The 25,207-nt window shown below is 45.2% G+C and overlaps 2 protein-coding genes across 3 annotated transcripts in view; one reads left to right on the forward strand and one right to left on the reverse strand.

Annotated features, from left to right (window-relative positions):
* The window catches only part of LOC126162730 (tudor and KH domain-containing protein homolog), a 393,959-nt gene that overhangs the window by 134,850 nt on the left and 233,902 nt on the right, over positions 1-25,207 (reverse strand). The window lies entirely within an intron of this gene.
* LOC126162732 (15-hydroxyprostaglandin dehydrogenase [NAD(+)]-like) overlaps positions 1-25,207 on the forward strand; it is a 119,868-nt gene that overhangs the window by 52,284 nt on the left and 42,377 nt on the right. For both annotated transcript variants that reach the window (XM_049919396.1, XM_049919395.1), the window contains exons 2-3: positions 15,416-15,515; positions 21,918-22,041. In XM_049919396.1, coding sequence (XP_049775353.1) covers positions 15,423-15,515; positions 21,918-22,041 — 217 coding nt within the window. In that variant the 5' untranslated portion in view covers positions 15,416-15,422. The remainder of the gene's footprint in view (positions 1-15,415; positions 15,516-21,917; positions 22,042-25,207) is intronic.

Here is a 25,207-nt window from a genome sequence, read left to right on the forward strand (position 1 = left end):
TATCTTGGAAATGCTTCACCAATGAATTACTTTCGTTGATTTCGGTTAATCTGAAGCAACGAAACAGTCGATCAGTACGCAGGTTCCGGCTAGTTCGAATAGATCCAGATTTCATATCCTGTTACCTCGCTCGTATTTTTTGAGCATTTCCGTACATACCAACTGACAGGAACCAGTCTTGAGCTACCGTCAAATGGAGCGGAGTTCATCGAGAGCGGATAATTTCCACAGCTAAATATTAATGGAAATCGAATGTGCCTTCAATATCTCTGAGGATCCCTCCATCTCGTGGTTAGTCACAGACAGTCTTCTTGAATCGCGTTCCACACGACATAGTTCTTTTTTTTTGTTTTGTGGAACAAAAATCGATTTTGGTAGCGCTTTATCAAGTTAACTTTGGACAGTAGCACGACCACGACGAAATTCCGCAAACCAGGTGTAAACATTTCTAAAGATGACTGATGACCAAAAGTTGAACGAAGAGATTCAGGACTAATCGGTTTATGCTCCACGAAAATGTACAAAAATTACTTAACGAAAGTCTTCATGTTACTTCAATTTAATCACATTTTTTCTTTATACGCTCACAATAAACCGACTACGAGATCAGTATCTGAGCTGCGATAGCAAATGACGCATTTTACAGTAGTAATGTCACCACTCAGTAGGACTACCAGTGGTACCTTGTGAAAAGGCGAGCTTTGTAACTTAAGGTTTCCGACGTTTGAAGACAAACCTCCAGATTTCCAAATTTGTAGACAATTTGCTATAACTGCTTTACACGATATTACGGCAGATGGGGAAACTGTTGTAATGTTGTGTAAAACGACAATATTAGCTAGGCTGCAAACTCGAATATTTAGGAGGTTACCGGTTTCGCCGAGAAAGTCTACAGTGATCCACATTGTGCAATATTGGTTAATAGAGATATTGCCATGCCTCGCCTGTTGTGCCGATACAGAGCAATCTGAATCCTTCTGTGATAAAGTCCAGTTGTTCTCCTGTCTTCCGATATTACCTTGGTCTAATCTAAAGTCAAGACTGCAATCACTTATAATTATTGAAACAGTTTGGCCGCTCTGAAGGAAACTCTTATCTGTTTCGGGTGTACTCGAGTGGAAAATGTGTTGTCATACAGGAACAGCAGGAGCAATGTACGAGCGGCGTTCAACAAGTAATGAAACACATTTTTTTTCTCGGCCGATTTCGGTTGCGCCGGCCGCGGTGGCCGTGCGGTTCTAGGCGCTTCAGTCCGGAACCGCGGGACTGCTACGGTCGCAGGTTCGAATCCTGCCTCGGGCATGGATGTGTGTGATGTACTTAGGTTAGTTAGGTTTAAGTAGTTCTAAGTTCTAGGGGACTGATGACCTAAGATGTTAAGTCCCATAGTGCTCAGAGCCATTTGAACCATTTTTTGATTTCGGTTGAAAAAATACGGAATTTGCTGTGGGACATCGTGGAATATTCTGCTTGAGCCCCTGCAGTTTCATGACGTTCCGAGAGGTGGCGGTCCTATATGTAACGGACGTGCATTCCAAGCAGAGAACTGTCGTTGAGTTTCCTTTGGAGAAAGCTAGAGCGTCGCAGATATTCATAGGCGACTGCAGAATGTCTACTGTGAATGGTTGGGCGAGGCTCTTGCCATCATCGCAACAAGTTGCTTAAACCTGCCCTATCTCCCGCATGTCGGCCGGCGCACACAGCTGTGACTCCTGCAGAGCTGGAACGTGCGGACACTCTCATCTGAGGTGATCGGCGGTCACAGTTAAACACCTCACTGCACGACTGGACGTCTCACTTGGTAGTACTGACACACTCGTCCACCGATGGGGGTACTCAGAGGTGTGTACCCGCTCGGTTCCTTACCGCCTAACAGAACATCATAAAGAGCACCCTGTAGGGTGGCGTAAGGCCACGCGTTGAACGGAGATTGTGTTAAAAAATAATGTTTTGTAGGCAAAAGAGTGGGGAACCTTGAATAAAACCAACCTGCTTTCAGAAAAAAAGTGTTGTATCACTTACCGAACACCCCTCGTACAATATGGCATCTGATATTTCTGCTGTTGCAGAGTCCATTACTTTTGGTGACGTCACACTGAGGGGTCTGATACAGTGAAAATTAAGCTTTTACTGAAAAATGTGACGGTTTCTCCCTTCAGAATGTGTCTTCTGTCCTTCTAGCCGATACTTACACATTTTAATTGCTTGCAGATCTTTGGATATTCCTGTTGTTAGATTGCTATTAAGTCCTTAGCTCTGGCATGCCAAAGATATCCCGAAAAGTATACAGAGGAAGCATTTTGGATGCTACCATTCGACTTTTTGCTGTTGAGTAATGTATTGTGTGTGTGTGATTACCTAAGGGATCAAACTGCTGAGGTCATCTGTCCCTAGACTTGCACACTACTTAAAATAACTTATGCTAAGAACAACAGACACACCCATGCCCGACGGAGGACTCGAACCTCCGGCGGGAGGGGTCGCGCAATCCGTGACATGGCGTCTCAAACCACGCGGCCACTCCGCGCGGCGTATGTAAGCACTCTACTGTGTAATAATGGTTGGAATGCAGCTATCTACGGTTACACACTAATGTGAGCTACTATAGCAAAAGATTAATGTTTCTTCTAAATGTGGATTTCGTCCTATATGGAGTGGAAAGTTTCCTGATATCTGCTTTTATTTATTTTTTGTGAGGTACACAAATAATAGTAGATTAGCACAAACAAAAAGATACTGGAGAAGCTACCTGAGGTTTTGATCATTAAAAATATTTGGTGATGAGAGCTCCTCAGTGTCTGATGGTGAAAACATGCTCAGTGTACTGCTGCAGTGAAACAGGGAAACTGGAAATGTGAGAATTTCCTTTCACTTTCTGTATGTCTTGAATTGCACTGGTCCGTTCTGGTTAACTGAATCTATTGGCATTTATTTAACTGTTTATAGTCGTTTTCCAATTGCCTAACTTCTTTCTGTGAGACGAGATATACAGGGGTTGGACAAAGATATGGAAACACTAAAAACACAACACAATACAGACTAACAAGTTGTGGGAGACCGACTGGCATTCAAAACAGCTTCCAGTACTCTCGGATAAATACAGGTCATGTATGGTTTCCAAGGGAGTCTTATACCATTCTTTCTGCAAAGTAGTGGCAAGTTTAGGTAACGATGATGGACCCTTCCCTTCAAAGTAGACCACAGAGGCACAATAATATTGAGATCTGGTGACTTTGGTGGACGTGGGAGATGCGACAATTCATCCAGGTGCTCACTAAACCAGTCCTAGAAGCTGCGAGCTGTTTGGCTAAGACCGTGTAGTCTTGAAACACAGCATTACTATTTGGGAACAAACATTGTACCGTGGGATGGACCGGATGAGCCCAAATGGTCACAAAAACCGAACCGTGGGCCCATGGGATACCATGACATGCCGCGCGTGATTAGCCGAGCGGTCTTTGGCGCTGCAGTCATGGACTGTGCGGCTCGTCCCGGCGGAGGTTGGAGTCCTCCCTTGGGCATGGGTGTGTGTGTTTGTCCTTAGGATAATTTAGGTTAAGTAGTGTGTAAGCTTAGGGATTGATGACCTTAGCAGTTAAGCCCCATAAGATTTCACACACATCTGAACATTTTGAACCATGCGATATTTCACTCTCGGTACGTAAACTCCCTTCGTTTTGTTTTGGTGCCGAAAATGTTCTCAAGTGTAACATTCAGTTCGGTAGTGCCTTTGTCAGCTGTTGTCACCTTATTTTTCGTCACAGTCCTTTTGAATGACCGTCTGTCACGATCACTCAGTAGACGCTTTCTTCCGAGTTGTGACTTAGTGGGTGATGTTTTTCCGCTTTCCCTGAACGCAATATAAATCTTCGATACCGTGCCTCTTGAAACACCAAACACATTGGCCACCTTGCTTATGGATACACCCGCCATACGAGCACCATCAATTTCCCCACATTCGAATTCGCGTAGGACCGACATAAGGCATTCACGACTACGCAGAACACTGCTCTGGCCACGACCGAAACTTGCAACTTACTGGGGACCTCGTACAGCCGCTGTTTGTTGTCAAACAAAAACAGCGCGATCTGTAGGCTTGGCTGGCACCTGCATGTATATTCAAGCATGCATTTCTCTCGGCTTTTCCAAATTTTTGTCCAGCCCATGTATAAGCTACAATTGGGGACTTTTAAGTATTGCACAATTTTGCGTATTAAGAGTACTACGTCTTCACACTTTGCTCTTTCACATACACTCCTGGAAATTGAAATAAGAACACCGTGAATTCATTGTCCCAGGAAGGAGAAACTTTATTGACACATTCCTGGGGTCAGATACATCACATGATCACACTGACAGAACCACAGGCACATAGACACAGGCAACAGAGCATGCACAATTTCGGCACTAGTACAGGGTATATCCACCTTTCGCAGCAATGCAGGCTGCTATTCTCCCATGGAGACGATCGTACAGATGCTGGATGTAGTCCTGTGGAACGGCTTGCCATGCAATTTCCACCTGGCGCCTCAGTTGGACCAGCGTTCGTGCTGGACGTGCAGACCGCGTGAGACGACGCTTCATCCAGTCCCAAACATGCTCAATGGGGGACAGATCCGGAGATCTTGCTGGCCAGGTTAGTTGACTTACACCTTCTAGAGCATGTTGGGTGGCACGGGATACATGCGGACGTGCATTGTCCTGTTGGAACAGCAAGTTCCCTTGCCGGTCTAGGAATGGTAGAACGATGGGTTCGATGACGGTTTGGATGTACCGTGCACTATTCAGTGTCCCCTCGACGATCACCAGTGGTGTACGGCCAATGTAGGAGATCGCTCCCCACACCATGATGCCGGGTGTTGGCCCTATGTGCCTCGGTCGTATGCAGTCCTGATTGTGGCGCTCACCTGCACGGCGCCAAACACGCATACGACCATCATTGGCACCAAGGCAGAAGCGACTCTCATCGCTGAAGACGACACGTCTCCATTCGTCCCTCCATTCACGCCTGTCGCGACACCACTGGAGGCGGGTTGCACGATGTTGGGGCGTGAGCGGAAGACGGCCTAACGGTGTGCGGGACCGTAGCCCAGCTTCATGGAGACGGTTGCGAATGGTCCTCGCCGATACCCCAGGAGCAACAGTGTCCCTAATTTGCTGGGAAGTGGCGGTGCGGTCCCCTACGGCACTGCGTAGGATCCTACGGTCTTGGCGTGCATCCGTGCGTCGCTGCGGTCCGGTCCCAGGTCGACGGGCACGTGCACCTTCCGCCGACCACTGGCGACAACATCGATGTACTGTGGAGACCTCACGCCCCACGTGTTGAGCAATTCGGCGGTACGTCCACCCGGCCTCCCGCATGCCCACTATACGCCCTTGCTCAAAGTCCGTCAACTGCACATACGGTTCACGTCCACGCTGTCGCGGCATGCTACCAGTGTTAAAGACTGCGATGGAGCTCCGTATGCCACGGCAAACTGGCTGACACTGACGGCGGCGGTGCACAAATGCTGCGCAGCTAGTGCCATTCGACGGCCAACACCGCGGTTCCTGGTGTGTCCGCTGTGCCGTGCGTGTGATCATTGCTTGTACAGCCCTCTCGCAGTGTCCGGAGCAAGTATGGTGGGTCTGACACACCGGTGTCAATGTGTTCTTTTTTCCATTTCCAGGAGTGTATGTACTCCACGGGTAAATTGCCCACTGCTTATTGGTGAACCATCTCCCACAACGATCCGACACCATCTACTCAAATTTTTCTGTGGCTACAATTCTCTGTCAAGAACCTCAACAAGACCTTTGTAGTTCGAACAAAAAAGTGCAGAATAATACACTCTTGGCCATTAAAATTGCTACACCAAGAAGAAATGCAGATGATAAACAGGTATTCATTGGACAAATATATTATACTAGAACTGACACGTGATTACATTTTCACGCAATTTGGGTGCATAGATCCTGAGAAATCAGTACCCAGAATAACCACCTCTGGCCGTAATAACGGCCTTGATACGCCTGGGCATTGAGTCAAACAGACCTTGGATGGCGTGTACAGGTACAGCTGCCCATGCAGCTTCGACACATATACACGATACCACAGTTCATCAAAAGCAGTGACAGGCGTATTGTGACGAGCCAGTTGCTCGGACACCATTGACCAGACGTTTTCAATTTGAGAGAGATCTGAAGAATGTCCTGGCCAGGGCAGCAGTCGAACATTTTCTGTATCCAGAAAGGCCCGTACAGGACCTGCAACATGCGGTCGTGCATTATCCTGCTGAAATGTAGGGTTTCGCAGGGATCGAATGAAGGGTAGAGCCACGTGGCGTAACCCATCTGAAATGTAACGTCCACTGTTCAAAGTGCCGTCAATGCGAACAATAGGTGACCGAGACGTGTAACCAATGGCACCCCATACCCTCATGCCGGGTGATACGCCAGTATGGCGATGACGAATACACGCTTCCAATGTGCGTTCACCGCGACGTCGCCGAACACGAATACGACCATCATGATGCTGTAAACAGAACCTGGATTCATCCGAAAAAATACGTTTTGCCATTCTTGCACCCAGGTTCGTCGTTGAGTACACCGTCGCAGGCTCTCCTGTCTGTGATGCAACGTCAAGGGTAACCGCAGCGTTGGTCTCCGAGCTGATAGTCCATGCGGCTGCAAACGTCGTCGAACTGTTCGTGCAGATGGTTGTTGTCCTGCTAACGTCCCCATGTGTTGACTCAGGGATCGAGACGTGGCTGCACGATCCGTTACAGCCATGCGGATAAGATGCCTGTCATCTCGACTGCTAGTGATACTAGGCCGTTGGGATCCAGCACGGCGTTCCGTATTACCCTTCTGAACCCACCGATTCCATATTCTGCTAACAGTCATTGGATCTCGACCAACGCGAGCAGCAATGTCGCGATACGATAAACCGCAATCGTGATAGGCTACAATCCGGCCGTAAAAGTCGGAAACGTGATGGTATGCATTTCTCCTCCTTACAGCAGGCATCACACCAACGTTTCACCAGGCAACGCCTGTCAACTGCTGTTTGTGTATGCGAAATCGGTTAGAAACTTTCCTCATGTCAGCACGTTGTAGGTGTCGCCACCGGCGCCAACCTTGTGTGAATGCTCTGAAAAGCTAATCATTTGCATATCTTAGCCCGCATCTCGTGGTCGTGCGGTAGCGTTCTCGCTTCCCACGACCGGGTTCCCGGGTTCGATTCCCGGCGGGGTCAGGGATTTTCTCTGCCTCGTGATGGCTGGGTGTTGTGTGCTGGTTTTAGGTTAGTTAGGTTTAAGTAGTTCTAAGTTCTAGGGGACTTATGACCACAGCAGTTGAGTCCCCTAGTGCTCAGAACCATTTGCATATCTTAGCATCTTCTTCCTGTCGGTTAAAATTCGCTTCTGTAGCACATCATCTTCGTGGTATAGCAATTTAGTATGTCAGTAGTGTAAAAATAGTAACTGTTAGCAGCTTGTAGTGGTTATTAACAAGAATCTTTTTTAAAGGTATGATACACGATTTTAAAAGTATATTAAGACGACCCAGTCTTTTGTAAGCTCATAGCCGTGGCAGCGAACTTCTTCCAGTCAACATGACATCTTGTCGCGAGCCTTTTTCTATGTGTATTCGTTCACCATTCTGTCCACGCGAACCTTAAACGTGAGTCGGCATATTCTCGTAACTACTAAGTCCTGGAGAAACATTCACAAATCGTGTGCAGCGGTAAACACGGCAGCGGACACAACTATGCACTATTTTTCAGGATAGCGTCAGCAACGTCGATGCGACAGGCAGTTGTTTGTAGCAGCTTTAAACGTGTATTCCACATACAGTGCTCATTTTGGAGATCTTGTACCGACCGACACTTGCTAATCCCAAAATGCTCTGTTTACGATCCTGTGCGTTTGGATAATTTATAGTCCACAGACATGGGACTCCACACATGTGGATATGGGTCATACAGAGTAGAAGGGAGAGCCGTTCCACATGTTCAGCTCAGATTATATCCTCATGATATGTCTTTTATCATCTGTGGAAGTCCAACTAAGACCTCTCATCACGGATTTTCTCTGATGAACTTCATACTTGATTGACGAACACACTGTAGATATCTGACATCATTTTTTAAAAAATAAAGTTGATTGTGCTGATTTCAAATCCGTAAAACGTTTTGCTCTATCACTTCAGGTTTTTTTTTGGATATGGCCAAAATGGTGTAACTGAACTGTTCTTTGCGTACGATTTTTCATACGTGGAGATATATTCAATTTTAATTACCGTATGGGGGGTCTCAGGTGTGCGTCAAGCCTCGAAGTGCTGCACGGCGTTCAAACATGGCGACCATTCATCGATTCATCTAAACTAAGTTTGAAGACCTGCTTTGTTACACAAAGTTTTTTTGGACGGTGGGGGAAGAGTCATTACTCTTGATGCGGCACACCACGAACTTCTCTCCTATGCCAACCTCCTTATTTGAGAGAAGCACTTGCAACCAACGTCCTCAATTATTTGCCGGAGATACTCCACCCTCAGTCTTCCTCTACAATTCTACAGTTTTTACCTTATATAGCTCCCTCAAATGATATGGAAGTTACACCTTTATGACTTAACGCTCGTTTTCTTAACAATGTTTTCCACGTGATCCTCTCCACATTTATTGTTTACGTAAACAGTTCTGGTTAGATATTTCACGACTTGAAAAATACGTATGAAACCTGTCACTTCTTCTGGTACACACTCGTGATAGCGTATCTGCGACGATAATTTAAGTAATAAGTTCTTTCACAGGAATACACTGCTGTTTTATCTGCAAGTGGGATAGCTCGGGTGCAAACACCACCACGTCTATATATATATATTTTTTTGGAGTATCAGTCTTCTAACTGGGTTCATGCACCCCTTCACGAATTCCTTTCCTGTGCCAACCTTTTCCGTCAGAGTAACAATTGCAGCCTACTTCCTCAATTATTTGCTGGATGTATTCCAATTTCTATCTTCCTCTATAGTCTTTATCTGTTACAGCTACCTCTGCTATGTAATTTTAATTCAAATGTGGCCAGGTATAAGATAAATAATTAACTGTTGTTACTTGCTTTACTACTCCTACACTTGAAGGAAATAACTAAGTAATTATGAAGTTAGCCAGCCGGTGTGAACGAGCAGTTCTAGGCGCTTCAGTCTGGAACCGCGCGACCGCTACGGTCGCAGGTTCGAATACTGCCTCGGGCATGGATGTGTGTGATGTCCTTAGGTTAGGTAGGTTTAAGTAGTTCTAAGTTCTAGGGGACTGATGACCTCAGATGTTAAGTCCCATAGTGCTCACAGCCATTTGAATTTGAATTATGAAGTTAATTAATATCAAGTTCCTTGAAATTAAATTATTTCGTGACAGGGAAAGTTCTCATTAAAGTTCAACTGAGTTATTATCTGTTCAGAGAAAATACAGATTTCCTTCACTGCCTTGAATGCTCTTCATTAGACTCTTTCCTGTACGTCGTTGAAAATTCAACACCCCCGGCCGAGAATTATAAGACAGTAATTAATGGGGCTAGACGATCTTGTTGTAAAGGAGGAGCAGCAGCTATATATTGCTGGTAGATTTAGGACTTCGTATAGAAGCTTCGAAAACTGATCCAATGCAATTCAGTTATCAGATAGTTCGACGATGCATAGCCGGACAGCAGATTACTTCAATCATCTGTAAAAACACCTCCGTAGGTATCCGAAGACCGTGATGCAGATTCGTCAGCAACATCACGAACCAAATGTCCGAAGATTCTATAGAAGCCTTGCACATATGTTCAATCTTGTAAATGCAGGGTTTATAAAATGAAACGTATTTAAACACTATATAACATCCTTGAGGAAAATTACTCTCTCTTCTCTTCAATACTTTGAACACATTCGTCACAACAGGAAAGTAAAATAAAATAGCCTTTAATGGCGGACAACAAGAGTTGCAATTCTGTTCAAGATTTGTACATGTCTATTCTCAAACGCAGATCGTAACAGACCGTGTCATCTGACTCTGCTTTTTGCTTTACATTTAGCTCTCCAGAAAGCTACTGCAGTCCAAAGAGCAAACGCATCCTTCTCGCACGTGGGGTAACGTTAATGCTGCAGAGAGTTCGTTGAATCCATTAGCTGATCGATTTGCTGTACAGACATTAAGTACAACATCGTATGGTAGCACAGTCTCCAGTCTCCAGTTATTCTATGATGTCTGACCATCCTCTTTCTTCTTCTTGTCAGTGATGTCTCTATATTTATTTCCCCGCCGATTTTGTGGAAAACCTCCTCAGTTCTTACCCTATTAGTCCACCCAGCTTTCAACATTCGTCTGTAGCACCACATCTCAAATGATCCGATTCTCCCCCGTTCCCGTTTCCCCACAGTCCTTGCTTCACTACTACACAATGCTCTGCTGCAAACGTCCATTCTCAGAAGCTTATTCCTCAAATTAAGGCCTTTGTTTAATACTTGTAGATTTCTCTTGGCCAGGAATGCCCTTTCCTCCAGTGCTAGTCTGCTTTTTATGTACTCATTGCTCCGTTCGTCATGGGTTATTTTGCTGCCTACCTAGCAGATCACCAGTTCTAATACACTCCTGGAAATTGAAATAAGAACACCGTGAATTCATTGTCCCAGGAAGGGGAAACTTTATTGACACATTCCTGGGGTCAGATACATCACATGATCACACTGACAGAACCACAGGCACATAGACACAGGCAACAGAGCATGCACAATGTCGGCACTAGTACAGTGTATATCCACCTTTCGCAGCAATGCAGGCTGCTATTCTCCCATGGAGACGATCGTAGAGATGCTCAATGGGGGACAGATCCGGAGATCTTGCTGGCCAGGGTAGTTGACTTACACCTTCTAGAGCACGTTGGGTGGCACGGGATACATGCGGACGTGCATTGTCCTGTTGGAACAGCAAGTTCCCTTGCCGGTCTAGGAATGGTAGAACGATGGGTTCGATGATTGGTTTGGTTGTACTGTGCACTATTCAGTGTCCCCTCGACGATCACCAGTGGTGTACGGCCAGTGTAGGAGATCGCTCCCCACACCATGATGCCGGGTGTTGGCCCTGTGTGCCTCGGTCGTATGCAGTCCTGATTGTGGCGCTCACCTGCACGGCGCCAAACACGCATACGACCATCATTGGCACCAAGGCAGAAGCGACTCTCATCGCTGAAGACGACACGTCTCCATTCGCCCCTCCATTCACGCCTGTCGCGACACCACTGGAGGCGGGCTGCACGATGTTGGGGCGTGAGCGGAAGACGGCCTAACGGTGTGTGGGATCGTAGCCCAGCTTCATGGAGACGGTTGCGAATGGTCCTCGCCGATACCCCAGGAGCAACAGTGTCCCTAATTTGCTGGGAAGTGGCGGTGCGGTCCCCTACGGCACTGCGTAGGATCCTACGGTCTTGGCGTGCATCCGTGCGTCGCTGCGGTCCGGTCCCAGGTCGACGGGCACGTGCACCTTCCGCCGACCACTGGCGACAACATCGATGTACTGTGGAGACCTCACGCCCCACGTGTTGAGCAATTCGGCGGTACGTCCACCCGGCCTCCCGCATGCCCACTATACGCCCTCGCTCAAAGTCCGTCAACTGCACATACGGTTCACGTCCACGCTGTCGCGGCATGCTACCAGTGTTAAAGACTGCGATGGAGCTCCGTATGCCACGGCAAACTGGCTGACACTGACGGCGGCAGTGCACAAATGCTGCGCAGCTAGCGCCATTCGACGGCCAACACCGCGGTTCCTGGTGTGTCCGCTGTGCCTTGCGTGTGATCATTGCTTGTACAGCCCTCTCGCAGTGTCCGGAGCAAGTATGGTGGGTCTGACACACCGGTGTCAATGTGTTCTTTTTTCCATTTCCAGGAGTGTATTATGTCTCTCGCTGTTCTCATTGCTATTGCTTTTCATTACTCTAGTCTTTCTTCGATTTGCTCATTAGACTGTACATTCCACTCAACAGGTCCTGTAATTCTTCTTCACTATCACTGAGCCCAGCAATTTCATCAGCGAATTATCACTGACATCTTTAAAACTTGAATTTTAATCCCATTCTTGAACCGTTCTTTTGTTTCCGACATTTCTTCTACGACCTATAGGTTGAAAATTAGGTGCGAAAGACTATATCCCTGTCTTAACACCCTTTTTAATTCGAGCACTTCGTTCTTGGTCTTCCAGTCTTATTCTTCCCTCTTGGTCCTTGTACACGCTGTACATTGTCCATCTTCCCCTATAGATTACTCCTATTTTTCTCAGAATTTCGAACATCTTTAGATTGTCGAACGCTTTTTCCAGGTCAACAAATTCTATGAACGTGTCTTGATTTTCCTTAAATCTTGCTTCCACTATCAACCACAACGCCAGAATCGTCTCTCTGGTGCCTTTGCCAAACTGATCGTTATCTAACATGTCCTTCATTTACTTTTCCATTCTTCTGTATATTATTCTTGTCAGCAACTTGGATGCATGAGCTGTTAAGCTTATTGTGCGCTAATTCTCCCACTTTTCAGTTCTTGTTATCTTCGGAACTATGTGGATGATGTTTTTCCGAAAATGTAATGGTACATCGGCAGTCTCATACATTCTGCTCACCAACTTGAACTGTCGCTTGGTTGACACTTACCACAATGATTTTAGGAATTCCGATGGAATGTTATCTATTACTCCTGCCTTATTTCATCTTAAGTCTTCCAAAGCTGATTTCTGAGTCAATTAATGGATCTACTATGTCTTCTACACAGACTCCTGTTTCTTCTTCTATCAGACAAGTCTTCCTCCTCACACAAGCCTTCGGTGCGCTCTTCCCACCCATCCACTTTCCCTTCTGCATTTCACATTTCACTCGCAATATTAACGCCCTTACTTTTAATTTCACTGACGAGTTTTCTTTTCTGTATGCTGAGTCAGTCGTTTCGACAATAATTTCATTTTAAATTCCTTCACATTTTTCATGCAGCCATTTTGCCTCAGCTTCCCTGCACTTCCTATTTGTTTCATTCCTAAGTGACTTGACTTTCTGTATTCCTGAATTTCCCTGAACATTTTTGTATTTCCTTTTTTCGTCGATCAACTGAAGAATTTCTTCCGTTGTCGATGTTTCTTCGCAACTACCTTCTTTGTACCTATGGTTTTCTTTCCAATTTCTGTGATTACCCTTTTTGACTGAATTGCGTACTGATCTATTCATTCCTCTCATTAGCTATAGCCTCAGAGTACTTCAAGGGTATCTCTTCATTCCTTGGTATTTCCGTATCTCACTTTTTTGCGCATTTATTGTTCCTGACTAGTCTCTTAAACTTCAGCCTACTCATCATCATCACTAAATTGTGATCTGAATTTATATCTGGTCCTGGGAACGCATTAAAATCCGATATCTGATATCGGAATCTCTGCCTGATCATGATGTAATGTATCTGAAATCTTCCCTGTCTTCCAGCCTTGTCCAGGTATTCCTCTTTTGACTCTTGAACAGAGTATTCGCTATTACTAGCTGAAATTTATGACAGAACTCAGGTAGTCTTCCTCCTTTCTCATTCCTAACACCAAGCCCATATTCTTCTATGAGCCTGTCCTCTATTCCTTTCCCTAAAACGGCATTCCATCACCTATGACTGTTAGATTGTCGTCTCCTTTTACGTACTGAATTACCCGTCCAGTAACCTCCATCCCTTCATCCTCTGTTTGCGACGTCGGTACGTATATCTGAGCTACTGTTGACGGTGTTCGTTTGCTGAGAGAACAACCCTGTCGCTGAACTGCTCACAGTAACATTCTGCTCTATCTTCCTATTCGTAACGAATTTTACTCATGTTATACCATTTTATGCTGCTACTGATATTACCCTATACTTATCTGACCAGAAACCCTTGTCTTCCTTCCATTTACTTCACTGACCCCCACTACATCTAGATTAAGCCTAAATATTTCCCTTTTCAGACTTTTTAGTTTCCCTATCACGTTCAAACTTCTGACATTCACGCCTCGACTCGCAGAACGCCTGATGCCGTTGATCACCACTAGTAAGGAGGAATAAATGGTTGATCAGAGGGGGAATACAGCCAAGAAATAGAAAACATCCGATGGCTGAGAGTGACAAAGTCATCTTTCCACCATTTCTTACAAAGCCGAGGTACTTGAAGAATTCTGTAAAGAATCCAGACAAAGAGTCGGACGTTTTCGGCACGTGTGCAACAATTGGCTGGAAATGAATTGTACGAGAGAGACAAAGGCGTGTTCACAGGTCCACAAATAAGGGAGATCTCCGCCGAAAGCCACTTGCAAGACTTACATGTTAGTGAGCGGCGATGAAAGACATTCGCGGGTAGCATTCAAGTCAGTCGCAGGCAACTTCTCGGAAATTATAAGGCTGCTGCTACATCTTCATCTACATCTACATCTATACTCTGCAAACCACCTTAAAGTGTAGCGGACTGTATTTCTAGTAACACTAACTGTTTCATTTTCACTGCTCCAGTCACAAATGTTAAAGAATTGCCTTTAAACCTCTCCAATTCCTTTGATTTTCTCGTCCTGGTAATTTGGTGAGACATATGTGACAGGAGGTAATATCCTGTTCCAGTCTACTTGAAGGTTAGTTATCCCAGAATGCAATTCTGTACGCCATTACTGAATAAAACTAAAGCAGGTATGTTAGTTGTGTCCCTTTCCAAGGCATGCAGTAAGACAAAATAGAAAAATGGCCGAACAGGGTTGTTTAAGAAGTTGTGAAATATGTTTCTTTAAAGTGTTTTCGTTCTCATTAGTATGCACACTTCTGCCCTTGGTTAAAATTTGTCAGTGCTTTAGTTCCCTTTGATTACCAGAACACAGGCCACGTTTTCTTAAAACTGAGAGAGAGAACGTTTGTAGAAAACTAGTCGACAATACTCTAAACACAATAATCACAATTTTTCTCTCGTTTTTCTCTGTTGGTACTGACAACATCTTTAACATCTACAAAAAGAACTAATCCTTCTTTATGTGTTGTATGGAAGATTCCTCACACGTATGAGAAACAACAGTTAATCCGAAATGAACTTTGTGCAATTCCAGTAAAGATTCCTCCCACACCTCCTCGAACCTAGTCAGAATAATATCGCTCGTCTACAGCCGGCGAATTATCAGTGCTCGATGTGGTACCATCCTGAATGCCTTTCAGCAGGCTAGAAAGGCGGAACCTACAGTACCTGTTCAGCTGTGTCTACCGATTGCAAGGTATCGTCCGTTGTTGATGACTAATTCTGTAAATAAAAATAACTGCGTTGTAGTTATGGAACAGGTTTATCACTCTGTCTCTCTCTCTCTCTCTATCGAGTGTGTGTCTATAGTGAAGAGCTCTTAAGACGCAGGCACACAGTCACGTGATGTGTTCTTCAGTTCCAGGATGGATCCCTCCGGACGCGTCTGCCTGGTGACTGGAGCGGCTGGAGGCCTGGGGCGGGCCTTCTGCAGAGCATTGATCGCAGCGGGGGCCAAGGTCAGTGTCATCAGGGCTGCGATTCTGCTTCTCCCCTTTCAACCACAACGACGCAGCACTCCAACCCTAATTAGTGATATCGACATTCTGATTCGTTACCAAACAGCCAAACCTGTGCTAAGGAGGCATTATTATGAATTTTATAGATGTAGATGACAAACGTCAGTGGAGTGGTCGAGGAAGGAAAACCATAGCACACATCTGGCAACACTTGATTCTCGATTGCTTGGGAGGACAATTGTGCCCAGTAGTTGCATCTGGGGGAAGAAAGTGAGAGTGTGCTGACACTCAGAACTCGCTCACAAAGATGAACCTGAGATCAGATTGCAGATGCACTTTTCGCATACAGACGCACTTGGTTAAGCGGATGATGATGATGATGATGTTTGGTTTGTGGGGCGCTCAACTGCGTGGTTATCAGCGCCCGTACAATTTCCCAACCTTTGCACAGTCCAATTTCGCCACTTTCCTGGATGATGATGAAAATAATGAGGACAACACAAACACCCAGTCATCTCGAGGCAGGTGAAAATCCCTGACCCCGCCGGGAATCGAACCCGGGACCCCGTGCTCGGGAAGCGAGAACGCTACCGCGGACGGTTAAGCGGATCCTATCCATGGTGAGACGATAGCAAACTGTTCTCGGCAGTAGGCCCACATGTCTAAATTTTACGGGGGTAGCCTTGGGAATAAAGTTCTTGGGTCTACACAGCTTCGAAATGGTGGGATCGTCACTTCGATGACTTGTGGCAAATACATTGTGCTATCACATTAATGTGAGTAGCTATCAAAGGCCCGAATAACCACTTTTTGCAAAAATGGTTCAAATGGCTCTGAGCACTATGGGAGTTAACAGCTATGGTCATCAGTCCCCTAGAGCTTAGAACTACTTAAACCTAACTAACCTAAGGACAGCACACAACACCCAGTCATCACGAGGCAGAGAAAATCCCTGACCCCGCCGGGAATCGAACCTGGGACCCCGGGCGTGGGAAGCGAGAACGCTACCGCACGACCACGAGCTGCGGACCCACCTTTTGCAGCACGAACCGCTGTGGGACGTGTAGGAATAGAGTCAGTGAGGTTCTGGAGGTTCTGGAGAGAACCTCGTCGACTCCAGTACCACAGCCAGCTGCGCTACGTTCCTCGGTTGAGAACCAATGACGCCAACAGTGCAATCGATATGATACCACAGATTCTCGAGTGGGCTTAAATCCGGTGAGTTTGGCGGCCAGGGGATACGATAAACTCACCCTGGAGCTCTTCGAACCACGCACTTACATTGCGAGCCTTGTGGCACGTTCCATTGTCCTGCTGGAAGATACCATTGTACCGAGGGGCAAATGGTTCAAATGGCTCTGAGCACTATGGGACTTAACTTCTGAGGTCACCAGTCCCCTAGAACTTAGATCTACTTAAACCTAACTAACCGAAGGACATCACACACATCCATGCCCTAGGCAGGATTCGAATCTGTGACCGCAGTGGTGACGCAGTTCCAGATCGTACCGAGGAAAAACAAACTCCATCTAAGGGTGGACATGCTCCCCAAGGATAGATTTATACTTGTGTCAACCCGTTGTGCCTTCCAGAACGACAAGTTCACCCAGGGAATGCCACGGAAACGTCCCACAGACCATAACGCTCCCTTCTCCAGCGTGGATCCACCCGACGATTGTAGCACAGTGTTTGCTTTCAGACGATTCACGCTGATGGAGCATAAAACGCGATACACCTGAAAAGGTCACCTGTCGCCACTCAGTGGACGTTCAGTCGCGGTACCGGTGTGCAAATTCCGATGAACAACAGTCAGCAAGGTAGCGTGAAGCAGGAGCCTGATGCGGAGGTCCATCCTCAGCCACGTGTTGTGAACGGTCGTTGAGGAGACACTGATGATCGCCCCTCGGTCCACCTGGCCGGTCAGTTACTCAACAGTTGCACGTCTGTTCGCCCGTACACATCTTGGCAGCTGTCGTTCACCCTAGGACTGGTGGTTATCGCGGAAACAACCGGTTTGCGATTATATCGTTTTTTTTTTCACAGCAGTTTAAACTGACTGCTAAAACCGCTCAAAGTAACAGATTTCCGAAATAACCTATTTTCGATTTTTTTATTCCCATTATTTCCTTTAATAAACATAGAAAACGAAGATCGAAAATTTTTGACTCGCACAGTTTCAAGGTACATAGAATCAAAATTTCGGAATCAGATACTGGATTGTAAGGCGTACCCAGGAGCAGATATAGACTCAGATCACAATATAGTAGTGATGAAGAGTAGGCTGAAGTTCAAGACATTAGTCAGGAAGAATCAATACGCAAAGAAGTGGGATACGGAAGTACGAAGGAATGACGAGATACGTTTGAAGTTCTCTAACGCTATAGATACACCAATAAGGAATAGCGCAGTAGGCAGTACAGTTGAAGAGGAATGGACATCTCTAAAAAAGGGCCATCACAGAAGTTGGGAAGGAAAACATAGGTACAAAGAAGGTAGCTGCGAAGAAACCATGGGTAACAGAAGAAATACTTCAGTTGATTGATGAAAGGAGGAAGTACAAACATGTTCCGGGAAAATCAGGAATACAGAAATACAAGTCGCTGAGGAATGAAATAAATAGGAAGTGCAGGGAAGCTAAGACGAAATGGCTGCAGGAAAAATGTGAAGACATCGAAAAAGATATGATTGTCGGAAGGACAGACTCAGCATACAGGAAAGTCAAAACAACCTTTGGTGACATTAAAAGCAACGGTGGTAACATTAAGAGTGCAACGGGAATTCCACTGTTAAATGCAGAGGAGAGAGCAGATAGGTGGAAACAATACATTGAAAGTCTCTATTAGGGTGAAGATTTGTCTGATGTGATAGAAGAAGAAACAGGAGTCGATTTAGAAGAGATAGGGGATCCAGTATTAGACTCGGAATTTAAAAGAGCTTTGGAGGACTTACGGTCAAATAAGGCAGAAGGGATAGATAACATTCCATCAGAATTTCTAAAATCATTGGGGGAAGTGGCAACAAAACGACTATTCACGTTGGTGTGTAGAATATATGAGTCTGGCGATATACCATCTGACTTTCGGAAAAGCATCATCTACACAATTCCGAAGACGGCAAGAGCTGACAAGTGCTAGAATTATCGCACAATCAGCTTAACAGCTCATGCATCGAAGCTGCTTACAAGAATAATATACAGAAGAATGGAGAAGAAAATTGAGAATGCGCTAGGTGACGATCAGTTTGGCTTTAGGAAAAGTAAAGGGACGAGAGAGGCAATTCTGAAGTTACGGCTAATAATGGAAGCAAGGCTAAAGAAAAATCAAGACACTTTCGTAGGATTTGTCGACCTGGAAAAAGCGTTCGACAATATAAAATGGTGCAAGCTGTTCGAGATTCTGAAAAAAGTAGGGATAAGCTATAGGGAGAGACGGGTCATATACAATATGTACAACAACCAAGAGGGAATAATAAGAGTGGACGATCAAGAACGAAGTGCTCGTGTTAAGAAGGGTGTAAGACAAGGCTGTAGCCTTTCGCCCCTACTCTTCAATCTGTACATCGAGGAAGCAATGATGGAAATAAAAAAAAGGTTCAGGAGTGGAATTAAAATACAAGGTGAAAGGATATCAATGATACGATTCGCTGATGACATTGCTATCCTGAGTGAAAGTGAAGAAGAATTAAATGATCTGCTGAACGGAATGAACAGTCTAATGAGTACATTGTATGGTTTAAGAGTAAATCGGAGAAAGACGAAGGTAATGAGAAGTAGTAGAAATGAGAACAGCGAAAAACTTAACATTAGGATTGATGGTCACGAAGTCAATGAAGTTAAGGAATTCTGCTACCTAGGAAGTAAAATAACCAATGACGGACGGAGCAAGGAGGACATCAAAAGCAGACTCGCTATGGCAAAAAAGGCATTTCTGGCCAAGAGAAGTCTACTAATATCAAATACCGGCCTTAATTTGAGGAAGAAATATCTGAGGATGTACGTCTGGAGTACAGCATTGTATGACAGTGAAACATGGACTGTGGGAAAATCGGAACAGAAGAGAATCGAAGCATTTGAGATGTGGTGCTATAGACGAATATTGAAAATTAGGTGGACTGATAAGGTAAGGAATGAGGAGGTTCTACGCAGAATCGGAGAGGAAAGGAATATGTGGAAAACACTGATAAGGAGAAGGGACACGATGATAGGACATCTGCTAAGACATGAGGGAATGACTTCCACGGTACTAGAGGGAGCTGTAGAGGGCAAAAACTGTAGAGGGAGACAGAGATTGGAATACGTCAAGCAAATAATTGAGGACTTAGGTTGCAAGTGCTACTCTGAGATGATGAGGTTAGCACAGGAAAGGAATTCGTGGCGGGCCGCATCAAACCAGTCAGTAGACTGATGACAAAAAAAAAAGAATCAAAATATTAAATTAAATAAGCGAATAAAGAAAAATTTAGCCCGCCCACTATTCGCTGCTTTTCTCGAAAGTGGTAAGTGATTGAATACTACAAAAAATCGCAAGTATTTTCCTGCTCATTCTAGTTTTTTGAAACTCTGCTCAAAAATCGTGTTGTAATCGGAAATTGTAATACTATTTGGGCATTACGAACAGTCAGTGCTAAAGGGTGAAAACTGAGGTTGGGAGAAGTCTGTTTTTCGCATTGATTTGTCCGCTTTCAAGGGCTATAAGCAGCTAAAGACATTATGTAGGCACAGGTAGCGGATGAGGTACTTTCTATTTTTATTGTATACTAAGAATGAGTTGTTAAGTTTCTAATTTATTGCTGCTACCATAATTTCCTTCCTCTTTTATTATTTCATAGAAATGGCAGACAAATTTTTAACATTTTAAAGCAAATGAAGCTCTGTACACCACTTCATAAAAGTAATTGCAGCTTAGGATTGGCTCTGTTCGGCAATACAACAGATGTCTGGTGATGAGTACATTATAGGCCAGGAGTTGTCAACCTTTACTGCCGATCGCCGACTTTTGTATCTCTCTTAGCGGTAAAATTTTCTAACTGCCTACCGGTTCCACAGTAATGGAGATATAGAAAATAGGGAAATAACATTACTTAACAAAATTTACTAAACAGAGTTACAGAAAGTTAAACAATGTAACAATATTTACTTTTTCAAAATTTTTTCAAAATTTTTTGAAAACTTAATGAAAATATTTTCAAAACCCCTTCTGCCTACCACCCACCTTGAAAGCTGGAACGTCCGCTAGTGGGCGGTAGGGACCAGGTTGACTACCACTGGTACAGACCATGCGGGAGCAGGTGTCCCACACTGCACGTACGTGCATACCTTAAGACATGACATACAGCCAACAAGGACAGTATTGTCTCAGCAATGCTGTACCAGTTCTTTTCTCAAGTGTTTGTTGCTCGTTTCTGTTGGCATTGTTATTAAAAAAGCAGTGGTTGCTTTTCCCATTAACTATAATAATGCAATATTTCAAACCAATGTAAAATCTACACATAAAAATTAATCTTTTTTAGAAAAAGGTTTATTTAAAAAACAAAATTTTACGCTGCTACTATGGCTAATTGATATTTCGGTTTTTTACACAGTTGTCAGTAAAAAATAAAAGCTACCTGTTATAACTGAGACCAAACAAATAATACCGGTTATTCAGAACTCAAATACCGGTATCGGGTTTAACCAGTCGTTTTTATCCCACCCCTAGTTCACCCCTGTCATCTTTGTCCCATAGAGCACCACCGTTGCTTCGGCGCCAGTTTTAGATAGCGCCATTTTGCCATGCACAGTATTCTTTAACTCAGTGGTGTATCGAGAGGGAGGGGTGGCGAAGGGGTTTATTATCGCCCAGGCGACACTTGCAGAGGGGCGCCAAATATCCTCTAAGACTGGCATGATTTCCAGAAAATGTGTTACTATTAGAGTAAATTCTGTATATCTTATTGCTATATGTTGACAATAAAGTGTAGTGTCATACCCTGGGCACTGAGGATTTGTGTTTTTATTGCGCATGTGACTGCTCTATGTTTTGATATTTTGGAAAAACCTTTCTAACTAGAAAGGCTCAGTCGACGGTGCCGCACCAGTTGTGGTTGATAATTCACTGGGTGAGATTCCTACAGTGACTGCTCTAATCAAAGAGGAACGTCAATTCTATATTGAAGTTAGACTCCTTGAAGACATTATCATTAATGACCTGATTCGCAACATTAATGGAACTGACCATCATTAAAGTGTGCTGTGACAGTAAAATATATGCTTCAACTGGCATTTAATTTCGATGGTGTCGAAAATTGTTTATGGTACGGTCAGTTCATCTACAGGACAAGAAACGGAAAAGACGTACGGGGCTGTCAATGTCAGTAATGTTACGACTCACCTGTTCACATTCCCACTGGACGGCTGATTTTCAGGTGGTCGCATCAGACATTGATCAGAAGAATGGGGAGAAGTTTGCTGCCGAATTGAGGAAGGAATTTGGTGAGGGAACCGCCATCTTTGTCAAGGCTGACGTTACTAGCTCCGACTCGCTGGAAGGTAAGTGTATCTCTGCTAGTCTACTGTAGCCTAGTATGGTCTAGCCTAGCCTAGTGCAGTTTCTTAGCAGCTCACAAGTTTGGACTGGATGAGCCTTCCTCTCATGTCCCACGTGGCATCAGATGACGTTGACTCAGCGTTGAGAACAACCTTAACCTAGCTGTAGGTTCCTAGGACTGAAAGATGGAAAGCTCTATATTGACACCTACATTTATATTCCGCAAGTCTATGGTGTGTGGCTCATCTCTCTCTGAGCATGGCAGGTAACTCAACACCGACTCTACAGAGAAGTTTCTCTAACCCAAAGAAAATCCACATGCCTCGTCACACATACTGTGTCACCCAAGTAGGTGCTTCCTTCATGTAGTCCCCCTTCCTCATTGCCTATTGGAGAGGGATTACAATTCTCCACATGAGACAGAAGGTGAAAAAATTCCCATCTGAGGTCGTCGCAGTATCGTCCGAGAACCTCCACATGAACCAGAGGCCTCTCTTAGATGTATCACATTCAGGATGCCGTGCAGAAACCAAATTCTACTGTCCTTCCTATAAGGATAACCTCCAGTCCTCTGGCTCTAAGACGCGAACGTTGGCTTCCATTTCTTAACGTCGCTCCCTGTTGTGGGCGGCCATGTGCGCTCACAGGGAATAATGACAGCCCAGAGCCAGCTGCGGTGCCTGGTAGCACCCTTGCTGCTGCTCCACAACTAAGCGTCCTGCTTCTGACGGCAACTCCTGCCTAGTGGCAGCTTCATTTATGAGTTGTTTCATTCTCTCTGTTTAGTGTAGGCTACACTTGTGACTGCTGGTGACACTTTTGCTATCGTGGGCATCATCCATGGTAACTCTAGTAAAGCTCTTGCTAATCTACACCAGTTGTTAAATAATTTGTCACTAGTTTTCACTGTGACAAGTCTTTCTCCACACTGATTTTTACTTTGTGAATATTTTCAGTCTTTTATTTGCAGTTTAAGAGTCTTTAACTGTATAGAGCTCCTCGTCCAGCTCCTGAAGCTCAAGGGGTGTCGATCAGCTTTCCTGCCATCCTCTGTCATCCACCCTCATGCGGATGTGTTATAGAACGGCATGTGATCAGCATATCGGTCTTCTGACTGTTTTGGCGACTTACCAGATCTTGGAGCAGCTACTGATTCAAGTAGTTCCTCAGTTGGCATCATTAGGCTGATTCCTCCCTATCAGACCTCTCACCAAGAAAAAATCTTTGACAGTGCAACGAATCGAACGCTGGTCCTCCGCATTTTATCCATTGATGCTGACCACTCAGTTACCTAGCCTGATTACTTAACTGTAACATTCAGTTTCAATAAGCAGAGTGCAGATGTGATCTGAAACATTATGACCACTTCCCTTCACGAGATTGAATGTCACCTGGTGGCACTGTGGTCACATGACACGGTAAGGCAAGCATACAGGGTGAACATTAATAAAACCGACAAGCTGAAAGAACAGATTCCTCACTAGAAATGGAGGAAAAAGATCCTATGAACATGTGTCCGCAAATGCATCGTTGCCATGGTAGACAGCGCTGACGAATGACTGATCATGTGCCGTGTGTTCCTTGCGTGTTGCAGGCTGTGTGATTGACAAAGCACACTGTAAGCAGCAGAATGGTCCGGCGTTCATGTTGGTAACAAGCCGAGATGGTGATTCTGTATGGTCAAGCAGATAGAAACGGTCGAGAGACAGCACAGCTGTACCAAAACAAGTACCCTCACAGACACCAACCACATCACATACCATTTTGAGCCCTTTTTGGGCATTTGTGTGATCATGAATCCTTCGGACAGACGAACATGCAGGGAGGTGGTGAACTTTGTAATCACCGGATTCAGAGAACCAGGCTCTACCGGGTATGGAGACAAACCCTAGTATAAGCTGCGGCTAAAATGGTGTAAGACAAAGTACGATATTTGTAACATGCATGACAACTGCTACTATACCTATCATGTGCAACGAGTGCAAGTTTTATCAGCAGCGCATTTCCCTTTACGGAAAGGATTTTGTTGATGGTTTTTGCATCAGACTATCACAATTATGAGATTTCTATCAACATTCCTCTGCACCAATGAAGCAACCCTTATTAGAACTAACATCGTCAGTCTGCATAATCGTCATCTGTGGGCTACAGACAATACTCAGGAAATGACTGAGGCATCTCATCAGCAACAGTACAGCATCAGTGTGGGGGCAGGGATTCTTAGCGCCCACACACTTCGACCAGTTATTATTCCACAACGTCTCAGTGGAAGAATGTATCTGGACTTCCTGCAAAATACTCTTCCTGGGCTGCTTGAGAATGTGCCTTTGGCAATACGACACGTTATGTCGTTTCTGCCTGGTGGAGCACCAACCCACTTCTGCATTAATAAAACATTCTCGGGTTTCAAGCAGCGTCAAGTGGTTTACTGCACACGAGCTTTTGGCAGAGATCTCCTCTGCCTTTGTCAAGTGGATGACTGTCGTGTGGGTGTCATTGCCGTGCTTATACTAGAGATGGGGGATCCGCTCTTGAACTAATTCATAGAGTTCAATCTTTCAAAGGAGTGAACAATCAGTGATTCAGAAAAAAAGAACGGTAGCTCCAAACGTTTCCCACGGCAGAGAGAGAGAGAGAGACGGAGCATATCAGCAGCACCTCTGCTGGTCAGAGCACAGTGCACGCCACACAACACAGCCAGCGCCGGCCTCTGCCCTTCTTCTACCTTGGCTGCCTGCATTGTGCAGTGCCCCATTGGATTTTGTGTTTCACATATGCCGTGCCGTCTCTGTGCGTCGTCTGCCGTGTGCACTGTGCAGTGTCTGGTGCAGCTTAACTTCGCATCGCACTCTGTCGGCGATTGTTTCAGTCACACGTCCTGCCCTCTGGGCAGTTGATGCGAGCAACAGGACAGAGAGCCACCTAGCGGATAACATAGGAACTACTTGCAAAAACCTGCTCGCAAGGGAACGGACGATTTGTCTCGGAGCGGGTGAGTTCACCGCTCCCCCCCACCCTCGGAACTTGCCCACTCAACGCTCACCCCACCGTCTCGACTCTAGCCAGAGCGTCGAGCAAAGCGACTCAGGTGTCACTCTGGTCTCTGCGGTCTCAGCTCACGCAGTAATACAGCTCGCGGCTCGACCTGCTCGACTCAGCGCCTCTGCA

This window comes from Schistocerca cancellata, chromosome 2 (genome assembly GCF_023864275.1).
Source record: "Schistocerca cancellata isolate TAMUIC-IGC-003103 chromosome 2, iqSchCanc2.1, whole genome shotgun sequence".
NCBI classification, from domain to species: Eukaryota; Metazoa; Arthropoda; class Insecta; order Orthoptera; family Acrididae; genus Schistocerca; species Schistocerca cancellata.